Consider the following 19,299-nt stretch of genomic DNA (forward strand, 5'->3'; position numbering starts at 1 on the left):
GAGATCTTGTGCAGCATGTATTGTTTTATATAATCCCTTAATGTTTAATTGCTGAAATGCCTACAGTAAAATTGGGCTGTAGGCAATTAGGGCTGTAGGCTGATAGCTTGGTGGGTAAATGTCTCAGTGGGTCAGCCAGTCACGGTCTTTTTTTTTTTTTTTTTTTTTGGTTTTTCGAGACAGGGTTTCTCTGTATTGTTTTGGAGGCTGTCCTGGAACTCACTCTGTAGACCAGGCTGGCCTCGAACTCACAGAGATCCACCTGCCTCTGCCTCCCGAGTGCTGGGATTAAAGGCGTGCGCCACCAACGCCCGGCCAGTCATGGTCTTAAGCTTTCCCTTATTCTAGAGATTGCCATTTGAATGAACAAAAGTTGGTCAACTAGGAGGAAACATAGGAAGCATAGATCCCGAATTCCAATTTCTCCTACTTATGAGCAACCTTAATCAAGTTTCTTCATTCTTGGTACCTTAATGTTCTCATGTGTAAAATAAGAATTGTCACCAGGAGTGGGGACATGGCCAAGCATAGCCACCAGAGCCTGAGGAGTTCTCTGCTTAGGGTAAAGGAGGATGCTTGACTATGCTGAAGAAAGGAATTTCAGGACCACTCTGAGTGAAGAAAGTTAGTGATTTACTAAAAAGAAATAAGATGAGGCTGGAGAGAAACTCAGTTGGTAAGAGGGCCTGTTGCTTTTATAGAGGCCCCAGACTGAGTTCTCAGCTCTCACATGACAGCTCACAAGTCTGTAATTCCAGTTCTGGGGGATCTGATGCCCACTGTTGGTCTCAGAGGACAACTGCATGCATGTGTACACATAATACATGTAAATAATACATACAAATAAAATAAATTTAACAAAGAGATAGGCACATGCCATGCTTGATTTAAGTGTGGGTATTTGGAGAGATGCTTAAGGAATGGAATGTATACACTGGCTTCTTGAGAGAGTCGTGTTTAGGTGTCTTATTATTTTTTTCTGAGATAGTGCTTCCCTGTGTATCCCCGACTGTCCTAGAACTCACTGTGTAGACCAGGATGCCCTCTAACTCAGAGGTTCTCCTGCCTTTTTCTCCGGAGTTCTGGGATTAAAGGTATGCAACACCATGCCTAGCATGTTTAGGTGTCTTCATTATGGCCATATATATAATTCTGCTACCTTCTAAGTCACATTGTTCAAGGATGTAACTTACAGAAAGGTTTAAAGATCAAGACAAGTTTAAAAATTAAATAACTACTAGAGCTGGCTTACTTATGTTTCTTATCTTGAGAAATTTCCAGTTGAGCGTGGTGTTCTTTAACCCCAGAATTCAGGAGGTAGAGATAGGAGGATCAGAGTCTGAGGACTCTGTGTGGCATCTTGCCTTGCCAGTGAACTTGTGGGGCAGCATCTTCTGGAGCATCTTTTGGTTTTACAAGACAGGGTTTCTCTGTGGCTTTGGAGGCTGTCCTGGAACTCTCTTTGTAGACCAGGCTGGCCTGGAACTCACAGAGATCCGCCTGTGCCTCTACCTCCCGAGTGCTGGGATTAAAGGCATGTGCCACCAGTGCCTGGTGGTTATTTACTCTTATCTGTGTAAGTGCTTCCCTATTAAATACTTAATTATCATTTATCTTGGGTGTGGTGGACTCATTTAAACCCTGCCTCCAAGACTCTGCTATACAGTGAATTTGTGATCATCCTATGCTACAGGAGACTTTGTGTCAAGACATAAAACACTTCCAACAAGATCTTTTTGGCAAATGAAATTGTAAAATGTTTTTTTTTAAGTGCATTGTTAAGGTTTAAAACGGACAGAAAATGCTAATGTAGTTTCAACTCCAGGCCACAATCATGCTGGTCTACAGTAATTACACTCTACTGTTTTAAACATCCTCATAGGAGTCAGACATTCTGGTGTTCCTCTTCTTCATCTCAGCACTCAGGAGGCGGAGGTAGGCACTTCTCTGAGAGTTCAAGGCCAGTCTGGTCTACATAGTGAGTTCTATGTAACATGAGAACATGTCTCAGAAAACCAGGAACCTCTCATCTGAGATGTCTTCAAAAAAAAAAAAAACAAGCATTACCTTTGAAGGCAATTTAGATTTTATCAGTTGCATTGGAACTTCTTGACTCAGTCCCCGGGAAACACAAACTAGACCCCAAAGTGCTTGGTTCTTTCTCCTTCCCACGTCCCCTTACTTTTTTAAAATCTTCTTATCTTGTCTCAAAATTAGATTTGTTTAAAGATTAAGTAATTAATTTGAGTTTAATGCATTTGTCACTCACAAAACAGTATTAATTAGAAAATATATTTCGGAAACAGTGGCTAACTTAGTAACTTCGAATGTTTTAATGCCCAGGTTGCAGTCAAAAATTAAAAGAAAACAGGGCTTCTGAGAAAAATGGCTAATTCCAGGTTTGAGGCAGGCACTGCCAAAAATGAGTCCTTAGTCCTTAGGGAATTTGAATAACTTCTCATTGACCAAATAAAGGATAATTTGAATCTCTCTATATATAACAAATCCAGCAACTTGACTCCAGTAGCGATGTGTAATTCCACAAATTCATGAATGAATATTTGAGATATGGAGGGTCTGGGCTGTAAAATTAGGAGGTTGAGATTATTGAAATGTTACAGTGTGGTAGTTTGAATGCAATGGTCCCCATAATCTCATAGGGAATTGAATTATTAGGAGTTGTGGCTTTGCTGGAGTGGAGGCAGTGTATCACTGTGGAGGTGGGCGTGAGGTTTCCTATGCTCAGGACACCACTCAGTGTCTCAGTCGACTTCCTGTTGCCTGCCAGATGTAGTATTCCCAGGTACTTCTCCAACACCATGTCTGTCTGCACACTGCCATGCTCAGCTCTATGATGATAATGGACTGAACCGCTACACTGTAAGCTGCCACCTCAGTTAAATGTCTTCCTTTATAATAGTTGTGGTGGTCTTTTTTTTTTTTTTTTTTTTTTTGGTTTTTCGAGACAGGGTTTCTCTGTGGCTTTGGAGGCTGTCCTGGAACTCGCTTGGTAGTCCAGGCTGGTCTCGAACTCACAGAGATCCGCCTGCCTCTGCCTCCCGAGTGCTGGGATTAAAGGCGTGAGCCACCACCGCCCGGCTTAGTTGTGGTGGTCTTAATGTCTCTTCACATTAATAAAAATGTTAAGTCGGAAGTTGGTACCAGAAGTGAGATATTTCTGTAAAAGGCCGGACCATGTTTTTGCTTGGAGGAATTTGGACTTCGGGAGCTTGAGTTAGAACATCAGTGGGATGCTTTTAGAGCTGCTTAATGGGCCATATCAATAGGGGCATGGAAGACTATGGTGGCAAGAATTATCTGAACTGTGGGGGGCTCATTCAGGAGGTTTCAGAAGGGGCTGGAGAGATGGCTCAGAGGTTAAGAGCACTGGCTGCTTTTCCAGAGGTCCTCAGTTCAATTCCCAGCAATCACACGGTGGCCCACAATAGGATCTGATGCTCTCTTCTGGCATACAGGTATACATGCAGAACACTTACACACAAAATATAAATAAAAAAAAGTTTCAGAAAAGAAGACTTTTAGTGCATTTCCCAGGGATTGTTCTTGTGATATTCTGTTGCTGCCTTTTGCTCTTGTCCAAAATGTCTGCCTGAGGTTAAAATGAAGGGTTTTGGATTACTTTCATTGACAGAGGAAATCTTAAAACAATCTAGTATAGACTTTGTCATTTGATTAACAGTTATAGATGGATTTTTCTTTGGACTGCCAAGTCATAAATAACAATGGAGAGACTTATTATGACAGCTTGGCCTTGGCTGAGACTTGTTTTTTAAGAAGCTCTTATAACTTAAATTGACTCATTTCTATTAATCTACATTCAGCCACACAGCTTTTACCTTGATCCCATTCTGTGTGTCTGCCTTATCCACATCTGGCTGGCTTCTCAGAGTCCTCTCTGTGCCTGGAGGTCCCAACTATATCTTCTGCCTAGCTATTTGGCTCTTTATTAAATCAATCAGAAGGTGCCTTGGCAAAGACACAGTGTACAGAAAGATGATTCCACAACAATTAATAACTCTAATGAAGATTTATAATGAAAAGAAGCAAGCTGAGCAGGGTAAATTACGAAATGTAAAATTAGAGGAGAAAAAGAGCACCAGGAAGTAGAATAGAGATAAATCCTGTGTTCAAAGAGATAAATGGATTAAGAAATGGAATGCAGGAAGTGGTGACCTCAGGGCAAGATCCCACTGAGCCAAATTACCCACTTGTAAATAGGAACTAGAGAAATGCTTAGAGCACTTGGAAGGTAGAGGATGGTGGCTCAGTGAGTTTGAGGCCAGCCTGATGTAAAGAACAAGTTCAAGGACAGCCAAGCTTAGGCAGTGAGGGACAGAAAGCTGGTGAAGATGTAATTGAATGAGGGGGCCATGTTCCAGCCACAATAAGCAGGGGAACTTGGCAGTTTTGGGCATGTGATTCTGGCTTTACAGTTAAGAAGAACCAGGTCATGTATGGAATTTGCCCCCAATACTAAGGAAAGCCACTGAGGCCAGGCATGTATCAGTGGTGTCTCCGAATGGAGGCCTTGTAGAGAGGCCATTGCATGAAGCTGTGAAGGTGAAGCCTGGATAGCCTTGGAGACGCCAAGATGTTGGAGATGCCAGAGCCATGGGATATGCCAAGGGAGTAGAACCAGCCCAAGAGAAAGAAGTGTGTTGCAGCCAGCAAAGCTGAAAGGGGTTGGAGATCTGAAGAGCATTTTGACATCAGGCATGGAGATGCAGCGTTTAGAGTTTGCTCAGCCGTTTTCAGTCTTGCTTTTGTCCAGTATTGTTGTGGGATGATCTTTTTGTACACTGTGAAGATGTGCCACTCTGATTTGTTTAGTAAAAAGCTGAACGGTCAACAGCTAGGCAGGATTTGGGGGCAGAGGGGACTCTGGGAAGATGGAGATGTCATGAGACACAGAGCACACAGGATGGGCAATATGGAGATGAGGGAATAAAGTCCCAAGGCAGAAAGTAAATGAATGAAAATGGGTTAATTTAAGTTATAAGAGCTAGTTAGAAACAAGTCTAAGCTACCAGCCAAGCTTTCCTAATTAATAATGTCTCTAATCCCAGCATTTGGAAGGTGGAGGCAGAATTAGGAATTCAAAGTCATCCTCCACTAGGAAGGGAGGCTGTAAGAAGCCCTGTCTCAATTCCCAACCTCCACTACAAAAGAAACATTTGATATTATAAAATTTGCCAAACACTGGGATAAGGTGAACAATAAACAACTTTGCTGGACATGGTGGTTCTTGTCTGTAATTCCCCCACCAGGGAGGAAGGTACAGGAGTACAGCAAGTTCGAAGCCAGCTTGGGCTACATACAGAGTTTCAGGTTAGTTAGAGCTGCATAGTAAAACTCTGTCTTAAAACAATTGTAGCTGGGCAGTGGTGGTGCAAGTCTTTAATCCCAGCACTCGGAAGGCAGAGGCAGGCGGATCTCTGTGAGTTCGAGACCAGCCTGGTCTACAAGAGCTAGTTTCAGGACGGATTCCATAGCCACAGAGAAACCCTGTCTCGAACCCCCACTCCCGCCCCCAAAAATCGTAAAGAGCCGGGTGGTGGTGCACACCTTTAATCGCAGCAGGCACGCGTATGTCTGTCAGTTCGAGGCCAGCCTGGCTTACAGAGTTTGTTCCAAGGTAGCCAGGGCTACCTTGTCTTAAACCCAGTCTTAAAAATCCAACAAAAAACCCCAAAGGAAAAGGTGATTTGTTCAGAGCCGTGTTATTTACAAGGGGCTACAGTGTAAACTTTACCAAACTGTCAGCAATCACATTCTGGGCAACAGGAACCTAAAATAAAATTCTAAGAACCCGGAACCTATAGCCCCACCGTCTCAGCAAAATACCCGTTAGTGGACCCTGGAGCAAGCCTGACCACGCAATGCTTTGTGGGACTTGTAGTTTTCTCAGAGGAAGACGAGGGCGCATTGCATGGCGGGAGATAGAGAAGCCCAGTCCCGGAAGTCCTGAGGCGCCGGCGCACTGTTCCCTTCCGCAAGCGCGGGAGTCTCGGTTTACGGGCAGCGCCGTAGTCACTGGCTTGCTTTCGCGGGCCCGCTTGGCCTTTGGTGGTATGGCTTCCCGCGTGGGGCCAGCAGGCGGCCGCGGCGGAGGGGCTGCCGCCACCCGGGGCTGTCTGTAGGAGGGGTGCAGGGGTCCCCTGGGTCGCTGGAGCCTTCTCTTTCCCCCGTCGCAGCCGCGGTGCCTAACCGAGAGGATGAGCTCGGCCTGGGACACCGATTTCGAGAAGCAGCATCTCTGGATGTACCTGCAGGCGCTGGGCTTGGATGCGAGCGCGGGCGTCACCGTCGGCGGGAAGATGGTGTCTCACGCGCACCTCGGAGAGTAAGGAGACCAGGGCGGCGGCGCGGTCCCGGGTGGCGGGTCCCTGGCGGCGAAACCCCGCGGCTGCTGGCCGGCCTGCGGCGTGGACTGCGCGCCACCATTGTAGGGCGGGGAGCGCCCTGCTGTCGGGGCAGAACCGCGGGACTGGCTCAACCCTGCCTTTGTGCTCTGCAGTTGGTGAGAGGCGCGGGGGAACTGTCGCGCCGTGGCCATATAAGTGGCTAATTGTGGGTTTAACTTCATATCGGAGAACCAAAACTTGTTACAGTGTTAGAGCTAACAACAAACAATATCGTGACATATTGGAACGAAAAAGCAAAAGCCGCTTTTACACCCCTGCCACTTATGTTGTTGTGACACAAAACGAAATACTATGTATTCGTGTACTTTAGACCTGGGCTTCTTAGACTTCTGGTTCCAGACCTTTTTTTTCCCCTCCCGCTTTGGACCTTTTAAAAAAATTATTCCTTTTCATTTTTTATCTGCATTGGTGTTTTGTATGTCTCTGAAGGGGTAAGATTCCCCTGCAACCGGAGTTACAGTTGTAAACTGCCTTGTTGCGCTGGGAATTGAACCAGGGCCCTGGAAGTTCATTAGTGGTGTGTGTGTGTTTAATAAAACTCCTGTGTGTGTGTGTGTGTGTGTGTGTGTGTGTGTGTGTGTGTGTGTTTAATAAAACTCCTGTGTGTGTGTGTGTGTGTGTGTTTAATAAAACTCCAGATGGAGCCGGGTGGAGCACTGGGGAGGCAGAGGAAGGCGGATCTCTGTGAGTTCGAGGCCAGCCTGGTCTACAAGAGCTATCAAAGCCACAGAGAAACCCTGTCTCAAAAAACAAAAAACAAAAAAAACAAAACAAAAAAAGACAACCTCCAGACGGTTACACAGAAACACAGACAACACTTTTTAAAATCAGGCAATCCGAAGGTGATGGTATGTATCTGTAATCCATAATCTCAATGCTTAGGAGACAGAATTGCTGCAGGGTCGAGGCCAAGCCTAGTCTACATAATGAATTCTAGGCCAGCCATGGCTACATAGTGAGACTTTGTCTCAACACTCATGTCTCAACATTAGTCCAAAGACATACTTTTTTTTTTTTTGTTTTTGTTTTTGTTTTTTGAGACAGGGTTTCTCTGTGGCTTTGGAGGCTGTCCTGGAACTAGCTGTTGTAGACCAGGCTGGTCTCGAACTCACAGAGATCCGCCTGACTGCCTCCCGAGTGCTGGGGTTAAAGGCGTGCACCACCAACGCCCAGCTAAGACATACTATTTTTGATACTTCAAGCTCCCTGAGGCATGCCTGTAGGGATTCTATAATGAAACTGTTGTGCCTCAGTAAAAACAGGGAGCTGTCTGGTAACAGCTTGACATGCCATTACAACGTTCAGTAGTGGTCGTGAGTTTACCAGGATGTTTCAGGTAGCTGTTGGGCTTGTGTGGTGACATGGGCAGTCCAGAGCATGCATGTTGTTTGGCACCAAGGCAGTCATGGTATTGCATGATGCAACATGGGCAAGCACCACAGAAACACCTCTGACTTACCACCAGATGCTGTTCAGAAGCTTACTGTTACATTTTTCAGGACCCTCGTTCAGTTATGCTACCCTAATAGGGTGTTGCAACTTGAAGTTTCCAGAAACAGGACTGAAGGCAGTCTCCCTCATGTTTCTCATGAAGGACAAGAAGAATGTGGGATGCATTGGCTATCTTCTGTTGTCCCTCATTGTTTCATCTTGTTTTCTTTTTTTCCATTTTTTGTCGTCCCCCCAGCCCCCCAGACAAAGTCGCACTATGTATATATGTTGCTCCCGCTGTCCTGGAACTCACTATGTAGACCAGGCTAACCTTGAACTCTCAGAGATCCTGCCTTCCAAGTGCTGTGACTAAAGGTGTGAGCTACTAAGCCCCCCCCCCCCCCCCAGTTTTGTTTCTTGAGACAGTGTCTTACTTATTCCACAGCTGGCCTTGTGCTTGGGATGATTTCTTGAAACCCATTCCTCACCAAGAATGGTCTGTGATCTTGACTGCTGAACCATCTCTCCAGCCCAGTTTTGTTTTTGTTTTGTTTTGTTTTGTTTTTTTTTTGGTTCTCTCAAAACAGGGTTCTCTCAAAACAGGGTTCTCTGTGTAGTCCTGGCTGTCTTGTAGACAAGACTGACCTCAAACTTAGAGAGATCCACCTGCTTCTGTCTCCTGGATGCTGGGATTTAGAGGCGTGGGCCACCACGGAATGGCGTTTCTCGATTTTTTAACCCCCCCCACATATACACACGGAGTCGACTCTCAGGTGGGTCCTAGGAATAGAACTCCGGTAGTAAAGGTTTGGTGGCAAGCACCTTTACCTACTAAGCTAAGCCATCTCAAACAGACTTCTAAACAAAGTACTACATATGCTAATAGTAGTAACTTCTAAGCAGTTACCAAACCAAACTTAATTACAACTTTGAGGGCTAATATTGCATCACATTTATTTAAAGAAGTTAACAAATTTTATTCACATCGGTGGCAAACTTTGTAATTCTGTGTTTGTAGTTTGTGGACATATATTTGTAAAGCCACTGTTGTTATAAATTTGAACACACTAAGCTGACCCAACTATTCCAGGCCAAGGTATTTGTTTCAAAGACTGCATTTAGAAAGTCTCGTTAGTTTTGCTAGGGAGTGGAATAGAGGGGAAGCTGAGTTGCATGGTTATCTACATCTGAATAAACTGACAGTTGGAATGAAAGGTGAGGTGGAGGTGTTCATTCAGCAGGTACTTGTTGAATGCAGTGTCCCACCTGAGTATTTTTGGGAAGGGACAACTTTTTTTTTAAGCATCTGTAAAGTTTTGTATATATAACAATGACAATCAAATTATTAAAATATTCTTAAGAAAACGGTATATAGGCCGGGCGGTGGTGCCGCACACCTTTAATCCCAGCACTAGGGAGGCAGAGGCAGGTGGATCTCTGTGAGTTCGAGGCCAGCCTGGTCTACAGAGCTAGTTCCAGGACAGCCTCTAAAGCCACAGAGAAACCCTGTCTCGAAAAACCAAAAAAAAAAAAACCAAAACAAAACAAAAAAAAAACAAACAAAAACCAAGAAATAAAAAAAAAAAGGCACAAATACCAAGTTCTTAAAAATGTTAGCTGTTACTGCTTAGTAAATGTCAGTGCCATCTTCATCCAATCTGGCGTGCTCTTGCTGCTAATTAGCTTTTACATCCCTCTCTGTTTAATGTTTCACAGCAATAAAGCAAAAGGGCTAGTTTTCTATTTGGATCTCTATTTTCAGAATCAGAAGATAAAAGCTTGTGTGCTTTTTTTCTTAATGGAATATAAAGTGTGCCTGAATTAGAAACACTAAAACTAATTTGCCTTGACCTCTTGAAGAGAATGAAAAATATCAGTTTAAGTGCAATGTTTAGGCAGTTTTTGATGTTGTATAGCTTTATTAATCGTTTATCTTTGTTTTCCCATTCTAAACTAGGAACATGTTTGACAAACTGAACCGTGATGCCTTTTATATAGTTTCTTATTTTTTGTTTCAAACGCTGGATGAAACTCTTGCCAAAGAAGTTTTCAGGTAGGAAAAAAAATTATTTCATTTTCTACTTTTAGTCATTTTCAGAGTTGAAAATAGACTATTTGTTTATATAAGCCCGAATTCTAGCTTTAGATATTATCGTGTTTTCAGTGAATGTGATAATTCAGGTGTGAGCCTTAAAAATGTATGCTTAGCCTTTTTGTAGCTGTATGAGGGCTTTTGTTTCTTACATTTGTTCCTGCTGTTCCTAATAGTCTTTCTGATGTGAGGATTGAGGCAGGGTCTCACTGGAACTCGATGTGTAGACCACCAGAGATCTGCCTGCCTCTAGTGCTGGGGTTTAAAGTGTGTGCCACCCATCACATCAGCTTCATGGTCTTAGGCCTAAAAATGAATGGATTAATGTACACTTATTTTTTTTCTCTATAAAATTTTTATTTTCGGGGCACTAGAGAGATGGTTGTGGTTAAGCTCACTGGCTGCTCTTTCAGAGGACCTGAGCTTGATTCTCAACACCCACATGTTGGCTCACATCCACCTGTGTCTCCAACATACTTTTCTGATCTCTGAAGGCACCAGACATAGAAAGTGGTGTATGCTTGCAGGCAAACAACCGTACACATACATATAGAAAGTTCTTTTTTTTTTTTGAGACCAGAGTCTCGATTATGTGGTTCTGGTTGACCTGGAATCTGTTAGGTTGAACAGGCTGACCTTCAAAAAAATATTTCAACTAAACTAATAATAATACAACCATAAGTAATAGGGGTCTCTTAGTTACTGTTCTATTGTTATGAAGAGACACTAACCAAGGCAAGTCTTATAAGAGAAAGTGTTTAACTGGGGCTTGCTTATAGTTTCAGAAGCATATTCCATAATCATGGTGAGGAGCATAGTGACAGGCATGGTGCTGGAGTATTTAAGAACTTGCATCCTAATCCCTAGGTAGAGAGAAAGAACTTCCTCCAACAAGGCCATTCCTATTTCATTTTGTTTTTTATCTATCTATCTATCTATCTATCTATCTATCTATCTATCTATCTATCTATCTATCTATCTCTATTTATTTATTTATTTGGTTTTTCGAGACAGGGTTTCTCTGTGGCTTTGGAGGCTGTCCTGGAACTCACTTTGTAGACCAGGCTGGCCTCGAACTCATAGAGATCCGCCCGCCTCTGCCTCCTGAGTGCTGGGGTTAAAGGCGTGCGCCACCAACGCCCGGCTTATCTATCTATTTATTTGTTTATTTATTGAGGGTTTCTCTGTGTATCCCTGGCTGTCCTGGAACTAGCTCTATAGACCAGGCTGGCCTTGAAATGGCAGACATTCATGTGCCTCTGCTCCCATAGGTTCATATATGATAGGATTAAAAGGATTTAGCCAGGCTTGGTGGTGTACACCTTTGATCCTAGCACCTGAGAGGCAGAGGCAGGCGGATCTCTGAGTTGGAGGCCGGCCTGGTTTACAGAGTGAGTTCCAGGACAGGCTCCAAAGCAATAAGAAACAACAACAACAACAAAAAAAACCCAAATATTAACTTCAGAAAAAGAACTATTTTCTCATAGAGGGCATTTAGTTGAGCTTAAGAACACTAGTTTAATTCATTTTGCTTTAATTTTTCTACTGTGGAGAACAAATTTTATGTCTTTTAAATTTAGCTAAGTTTGATTTTTGGGGAGGGTTCAATAATCAGCTTTTATGTTTTAAAGAGATTGCTGGCCTCCATTTAACCAAAAACATGACACGGAATTCCGGAAGCATTGCTGTGAATGGTTAAGAGAGATTTCTGTAAGTATTTTATTTTTTGTAAGATAGAAGATTCATCCTTAAGGTTGAGGATATAGCTCAGTAGGTTACTCGCCTAGCATGTGTAAACCCCATGTTCCATTAATAGCACTGTATGTAACAAAACCATCCAAACCAAAGAACAACAGAACAGACTGCTAACTACATTATTCTTTTTGTAAAATGAAGCCTCTGTTGTGTCTTTGTAGGCCAGAGGTTGATTTTGGATGTCTAACTTGATCCTTATATATATATAATTTTATTTATTGAAGCTGGCATCACCCCTCCCCCCCTTTTATGGAAGTGTTTTCTCTGTGTAGCCCTCGCTGACTTGGAACTTACTCTGTAGACCAGGATGGCTTTGAGCTCAAAATCTGCCTGCCTCTGCCTCCTGGAGTGCTAAGACTAAACATGTACCACCATGCCTGGCCAAAGCTGTTCTGTTATTGAACTTGAAGCTTCCCATTACTGTTGGTCTAGTTAGCCAGTTTGCCACCATAAATTCTGTTTCTGTCTTCCAGAGTTTTCAGATTACAGGCAGGTGCTATGTCTGTCTGCTTCTCTTTGGAATTCACAGAATTTTAATTCTGGTCTCATTTATCTACTGGGCCATCTCCCTAGCCCCCAAAGTGAAATTTGTTTTTTTTTTTTTCCTAAGATATAGGTTTCACTATGTAGCTCTGGCTGGCCTCGAACTGATGTGTATATCAGGCTGGTCTTAAGCAAGCTCATAGAGATCTGTCTACCTGCCTCTGCCTGAGTACTCAGGTTAAAGGCCTTTATTTCTCTCCCTAGCACTGGAATTATGTGTGTCACTGTACCTGGCTTTCTTAGGTTTTAAAAATGGTAGGAGAGTGGACTGAGGTAGTAGCTGGTTGAAGCTTTATGTTTTCTATTTTCTCTTCTGCTGTGGAAGTTGAGCTTTCTAAGTCACAGTGCTATGGAGGGGGAGTGCTTATTTTATTTTATTATATTAGTTTATTATATTAGTTTACTATCCTACAGTGAAGAGCTCATGTGTGGCCCACTGCAGGATAATTACACACCCTTTAAAAAAATAGAGCGAGGGGGCTGGAGGGCTGGCTCAGAGGTTAAGAGCACTGGCTGCTCTTCCAGAGAACCCAGGTTTGATTCTCAGCACCTACACGGTAGCTCACCAGCACCGGTTCCAGTAAGCTCCAGTTCTAGGGCATCTGATGTCCTCTTCTGGCCCTACCTCCCAGTGAATTTACCTGGTACACAGACATACATACATACGTGCAGGCAAAACACCCAAACATAAAATAGTAAAATTTAAAAAAGTATGGATTGAAAATGTGACAGTTCCTTTTGGTTGAATCATCTCATCATGTCTTCTCCTAGGCTGAATGTGGAAGTGGTTTTCCCCAAGTTGTTGGCTCCCTGTTTCTTTCTCCTGGTGGTCCTAAGTTTATTCATCTGATGTATCATTTTGCAAGATATGTTGCAATCAAATATATTAAAACAAAATCTAATGGTAAGTTTACTCATACTTTATTTTGTTTTTATTCTTTTTTTTTTTTTTTTTTTTTTGGTTTGTTTTTCAAGACAGGGTTTCTCTGTGTAGCCTTGGCTGTCCTGGAACTAGCTCTGTAGACCAGGCTGGCCATGAATTCACAAAGATCCACCTGCCTCTGTCTCCTAAGTGCTGGGATTAAAGGTGTGTGCCACTGCCTGGTGCCTTGTTTTTATTGTTTGTTGAATTGTTCATAATTTTAAATCAAGATCAAATTGAGTTAAAACATCATTTGCCTGAAAAACCAAATGGTTAGTATTTTACTCATGTATGGTTGAAACCTCATAATGAGTCTGTTAATGTTTATGTTACTACATTATGCTCTGGTGCAGGGATTAGGGTACATTTTCCATAGGAAGGTCGGTAAGTATTTTAGACTTTATGGATCACATAATTTTGCTTTTACAACCCTTTAGAAATACAGAAACTGCCAGCATGGTGGCATATGGACACTTGGAAGTTGAAGCAGGATGAACAGACATTTAAACTACCTATGCTACATAGCAAGTTCCAGGCAAACGTGCACTACCTAGTGAAAAACTGCCTTTAAAAAAAGTGTAGAAATCCATTCTTACCTTGCTTGGCTTAAAAATAGCCACCGAGACAAATCAGATCTCTATTCCAGTGTGGTGAATATATATATACTGGCATTGGGCAATAATTTCATTTCAAATTTTTAATTCATAAAAATCAAGTAAATGAATTTTTTTTTTTTTTTTTTTTTGGTTTTTCGAGACAAGGTTTCTCTGTGGCTTTGGAGGCTGTCCTGGAACTCGCTCTGTAGACTAGGCTGGCCTCGAACTCACAGAGATCCGCCTGCCTCTGCCTCCCGAGTGCTGGGATTAAAGGCGTGCGCCACCAACGCCCAGTTTAAGTAAATGAATTCTTAGAGTTACTAAAAGTGAGTAGTATTTGTAGTTTATTAACTGTGGTGCTATTGTTATTTTTGTTCATGAAATATGGACAGGTACAAGGGAAAGTGTTGAAGTACTGACCCTGCCTGTCCTGGTTTCCTGACATGGCTTGTTTAGTTTATTCAGGTCAGTTAGCACACACTGTTAAATCAGAGCGTGAGAACTCACCCTGTTCTTTAACCTGATCCCCCCCCTTGTTTTGAATTCAGGACCTCTCTGCCTAACGGCTGTCCTGGAACTCACTGTGTAGATCAAGTTGGTCTCAAACTCAAGAGTTTCCTGCCTCTGCCTTCAGAGTGCTGGGAACTAATTTTGATGTTTTTCAGTTGTATAAGCAACAGTGAAATGAGTATTACAAGCAATGTTCCTTTCTTCCTTCTTTTCCCTCTCTTTTTTTTTTTTTTTCCCAAGACAGGCTGGTGTCGAACTCACAGAGATCCGCCTGCCTCTGCCTCCCAGTGCTGGGATTAAAGGCCTGTGCCACCACCATCCAATTTTTCCCCCCTTTGTTTACCGTTCTACCTTCCCTTCCTTCTTTTCTGGTCTCAGCCTCCCTAGTACTAGGATTACAAAGCGTGCCACTTTGACCAGCAATTTCTTTTGTTTAAAAAAAAAAAAAAAGATTCAAAACAGGCTGGAGAGATGGATGGCTCGGCAGTTAAAGGCTAGGCTCACAACCCAAAATATAAAAAAGCCATATACACATGAACAAGCAGATGTTTAGGCCTCCTTCATGGGTTACATAGAGACTTTATCTGGTGTCATAATACATGCTTTTAATTCTAACACTTGGGAGGCTGAGTTAGGAAGATTGCAAGTTTGAGGCCAGCCTGTGGCTACAATGTAAAATCTAGGCTAGCTTGTGCTCATAGTGAGATTGTCTAAAAAGCACTACTCAAACCAAATAAAAAATGAACGAAGTTCATAAATGTGGCTATAGCCCTGGCTTTGGATCTTTTTTCCACTTGGAGATCATTGGGTGTCAGTTGATAGACATTCCTTCCTTTTTCTAGAACTGCTTTTTATTATACTGAACAAATCAGCTAAATTGTTTACCCAGCCTATAGCTGAAAGGCATTTAGCTAACCTTTATAATTACAGTGGTACAATCCAAACTAGATGTGTTTGCATTTGCCTGCTATTTCTAGGCATAATGTTTTCAAACATCTATGATCGAGCTTTATAAATATTTTAAATTTAATGCAACATTAGCATTTTGACAATTTTTCTGTAAATAGATAATTTATCTCAATTACATATAATCCAAGCTATTTTACATAAAATGTGTATGTTTGGATTTTTCTTTGTTTTGTTTGGAGAAACCCTGGCTGGTCTTAGTCTCCCTCTGTGGCCAAGGCTGGCTGGCCTTAATCTCCTGATCCTCCTGCCTCTATCTCCCAACTACTGGGACCATGCTCAGCTTATTATTTAGATTTAATAAGAATTTATTTTGTATTTGGACTTCTGAATACAACTTGTAATTTAAAGTAATTTTAGTCAAGGTTTTCAATGTCTAGGTGATTTCTGAATTCAGTGAACTAATTTCCTTCAAGTAATTAGACATTGTGGAGGTTTCTGTGCAGCGTGTTAGGATGTAAATATGTTGTGTTTTTGTTTTGTTTTTTGAGATAGGGTTTCTCTGTGTAACAGTCTTGGCTGTCCTGGAACTTGTGTTGCAGACCAGGCTGGCCTTGAACGAGATATAGGTCACCTGTCTCTACCTCCTGAGTGCTGGGATTAAAGGTACCAACTACCACCTCCCAGGTGGGTAAGTTGTTTTAAGTGTGGTGTGGAGACCCCGCCTGGGAGAATATCCCTGTTTTTATTGTTAATCTGTCTTTACAGTAGGACTTCTAGATAAAAATCTGACCTGTGATATGTTTGTATGGATTCTTCTTCATTGGTCATCAGTAACAAAGTGAAGAGTTGCTTAAGAATGACACAGGTTTTGTTTTAGTTTTTCCTTCCGTTTGTCTTTCTGAAAAGACGAGCTTATGTGATGTTATCTGTGATCTTGTCTTCCATATAGATGCTCTACGTTTTGCAGAAACATTTAATGCAAAGCCACAAGATATGCACACGTGCCTTGCCAGATGCCATGTAGCACGTAACAGATTTTTACAAATTTTGCAAAGAGAACATTATGTTATTCAAAAATACCAGGAAAATGCACAGTAAGTAATACTTTAAAGTTAGAAAAATTTTCTTTTAAATAAATACCAATATAAATAAGCCTAGAAATAATCTATGCCTACTTCAAATTCTTGGCTATTAACTAATAATCTAATTATACAAATTTTAAAATTATTTTTATTCTTTGTGTTTGAGTGCTTTACTTGTACATATGTCTGTACATCACATGTACCTGGTGCCCACAGAGGTCAGAAGAGGGTGTTTGATGTCCTTGGAAGCAGAGTTACAGACAGTTGTGAGCCACTATGTTGGTGCTAGAAATTGAACCAGAGTCCTTGAAGGGCAGCAATTGCTTAGCCATCTCTTTGGTTGGGGTTGTAGTTTTGAGTTCTAATTGTACTATTCATTCTGTAAATTTTTTCATGTTTCCGTTATGTATTTAATGTTTCCTTCATAGTTTGAATATTTTATACCTCCCAACAGTATAATAGAATACTAATCTATCTCTGTCCGTCTGTCTGTCTGTCTGTCTGTCTGTCTGTCTATCTATCTATCTATCTATCTATCTATCTATCTATCTATCTGATATCTGTTGTTACTTGAGAGGGTCTCACCATGAAGACCTGGCTGACTTGGACCTTGCCATGTAGACCAGGTTAGCATTGAATTGTGTTCCTCTTCTATATTGTATATATAAATACTACAGACTGGCACATTCCAGTTTGTAGTATTTATATGTGCATTTATCTACTCAGCGTATCCTTTTTTCTGTGTTCTGGTGTCACAGCATGAAACGAGACCGGCAACTGTCATGGACGAGTTTGTCCCTTTACTTTTATATATAGAAATAAGCTTGTGTAGTGTGTACACTCCATACTGTGCAAGTGGAAATAAGAGGGCAGCTTTAGAAAGTTGACTCTCTCCTTCTGCTTTATGGTCTGGGGACTGAACCCAGGATGTCAGGTTTGGAGGCAAGCGCTTTTCCCCATTGACTGATCTGTCTCAGTCACTTTAAATTTTACTATTAAAATATTATAGTCAAGAAAAGAGAAAACAAACAAATGGCAGTTCATTATAATTGAAATGTTCTTATCTGTTTTGCCTTGCAGTCTGTCTATTAAGCAAGTACGAAATTTGAGATCAGAATGCGTGGTCCTACAAAACCAAATTAAAAGGCAAGTGACTTTTAGAGCTGAACTTTACCTTATACAAAGTTTAGATCTTGAATTTAACGAGTGATGAAACTACTAAAATTAGAAATAGAATAAATGCTAGGACTGGAGCATGTTTTTTTTCTCACTTTCAGTAAAGTTTTTCAAAGTTATTGCCTTCAGTTTGAGTTCTTTTTGTTTTACGTCAGGATATCACAGTGTATGTAGGTAGCCCTGTCTGGTCTGGGACTTTACATAGATCAGGCTAGCTTTGAACTCATAGAGATCTGTCTGTCTTTGCCTACTGAACATTAGGATTAAAGGCATGCACTACCACACCCAGCTGATAACTTTTTTTTTTTTTTTTGGTTTTTACGAGACAGGGTTTCTCTGTATTGTTTTGGAGGCTATCGGTCCAGCCTGGCCTCGAACTCACAGAGATCCGCCTGCCTCTGCCTCCCGAGTGCTGGGATTAAAGGCGTGCGCCACCACCGCCCGGCTATTTTTTTTTTTTAACTGAAATGCTTGTTAGTAGATTTGCAGACCAATTGGTTTCTTGGAATGTAAAATAACCATGTGGATTTTTTAATGACTAATTGTTTAATTTTTTTATTAGAATGGACCCCTGTGATGATCAGAGTAATATACAAGAGAAAATTCAAAAGGTGAGGTACATTTTTTTAATAGCAGAGGATCTGTTTATTGTGGAAGTCTTTGTAGGTTATTAATGTTAGCATTTTCTGTATTAGTTTATTTCAGAAACCTGACACTGTAATCCCAAGTGAGAAGCAGCAACAAAGAACATATATAACAACTCTAATTTTGTTTGAAAATGTAATTTATGTATATACTTACCTACACATGGGAATTAACAAAATGTTAATAGTAGGGCATTGGTGGAAAGGTTTTGTTTTCTGTATTTTCTAAGTTTTCTATAATGAACCCTTAGCGTATGAGGACAAAATGTTACTTCAAAAAGCATAAGGAAGAGCCGGGCGCACTTGGGAGGGAGAGGCAGGCAGATCTCTGTGAGTTTGAGGCCAGCCTGGTCTACACAGTGAGTTCCAGGACAGCCTCCAAAACAATACAGAGAAACCCTGTCTCAAAAAACAAAACACAACCAAAACAACAACAAAGAAAAGGCACAAGGAAGAGCTGAAGATCTGGCTCAGAGGTTAAGAGCACTGACTGCTCTTTTGGAGGACCCAGTTTGGTTTCCAGCACCCGTACAGTCCTGCACAGTTACCTGTAACTGCAGTCCCAGGAGATCTGATTTCCTTTTGTGGCCTTAGCTAGCCGTGCATGAATCTGGTAAACAGACATACGTGCAGGCGAAACACTCAGACACATAACAGTAACAACAACCATAATAATAATAATACTAATAATACTAATAAAATGTTTAAAAATAGGAAAGTTACTTTAAAAAATACCCCATTGCTTTCAAAGGAAACTAAGTTCATAATGTTTGCACTTACTTTACCTTCATTGTGAAAAGGCTGTGACTTGCTCACCTGCTTTTGTGAGTTTTTTCTGACTGAATTCTGCTTATTTGCTTCATCTTTGATTTGTTTTCTTTTTTTTGAGAGAGAGGGTCTGGATACATAACTGTGGCTGTCTTGGAAGTCAGTATGTAGATCCAGCTGGCCTAGATCTCACAGAGATCTGTCTGCCTCTGCCTCTTCTTGAGTGCTTGACTTGACACCTGGCGTTTGTTTTCTTCTTTTTTCTTCCCCAGACAGGGTTTCCTCTGCCTTTGGAGGCTGTCCTGGAACCAGCTCTTATAGACCAGGCTGGTCTTGAACTCACAGAGCTCTGCCTGCCTCTGCCTCCCCAGTGCTGAGATTAAAGGCGTGCTTCACCACTGCCCGGCTGTTTTCTTCATTTTTGT

General features: G+C 41.7%; 1 protein-coding gene across 1 annotated transcript in view; it reads left to right on the top strand.

Annotated features, from left to right (window-relative positions):
* The first annotated feature begins 5,997 nt into the window (after nt 1-5,997).
* The window catches only part of Haus6 (HAUS augmin like complex subunit 6), a 34,211-nt gene continuing 20,909 nt past the window's right edge, over nt 5,998-19,299 (top strand). Inside the window, exons 1-7 of the mRNA XM_013116502.3 lie at nt 5,998-6,364; nt 9,835-9,930; nt 11,601-11,679; nt 13,039-13,171; nt 16,154-16,298; nt 17,367-17,432; nt 18,025-18,073. Coding sequence (XP_012971956.1) covers nt 6,237-6,364; nt 9,835-9,930; nt 11,601-11,679; nt 13,039-13,171; nt 16,154-16,298; nt 17,367-17,432; nt 18,025-18,073 — 696 coding nt within the window. The 5' untranslated portion in view covers nt 5,998-6,236. The remainder of the gene's footprint in view (nt 6,365-9,834; nt 9,931-11,600; nt 11,680-13,038; nt 13,172-16,153; nt 16,299-17,366; nt 17,433-18,024; nt 18,074-19,299) is intronic.

This window comes from Mesocricetus auratus, unplaced genomic scaffold (assembly GCF_017639785.1).
Source record: "Mesocricetus auratus isolate SY011 unplaced genomic scaffold, BCM_Maur_2.0 Super-Scaffold_100014, whole genome shotgun sequence".
NCBI classification, from domain to species: domain Eukaryota; kingdom Metazoa; phylum Chordata; class Mammalia; order Rodentia; family Cricetidae; genus Mesocricetus; species Mesocricetus auratus.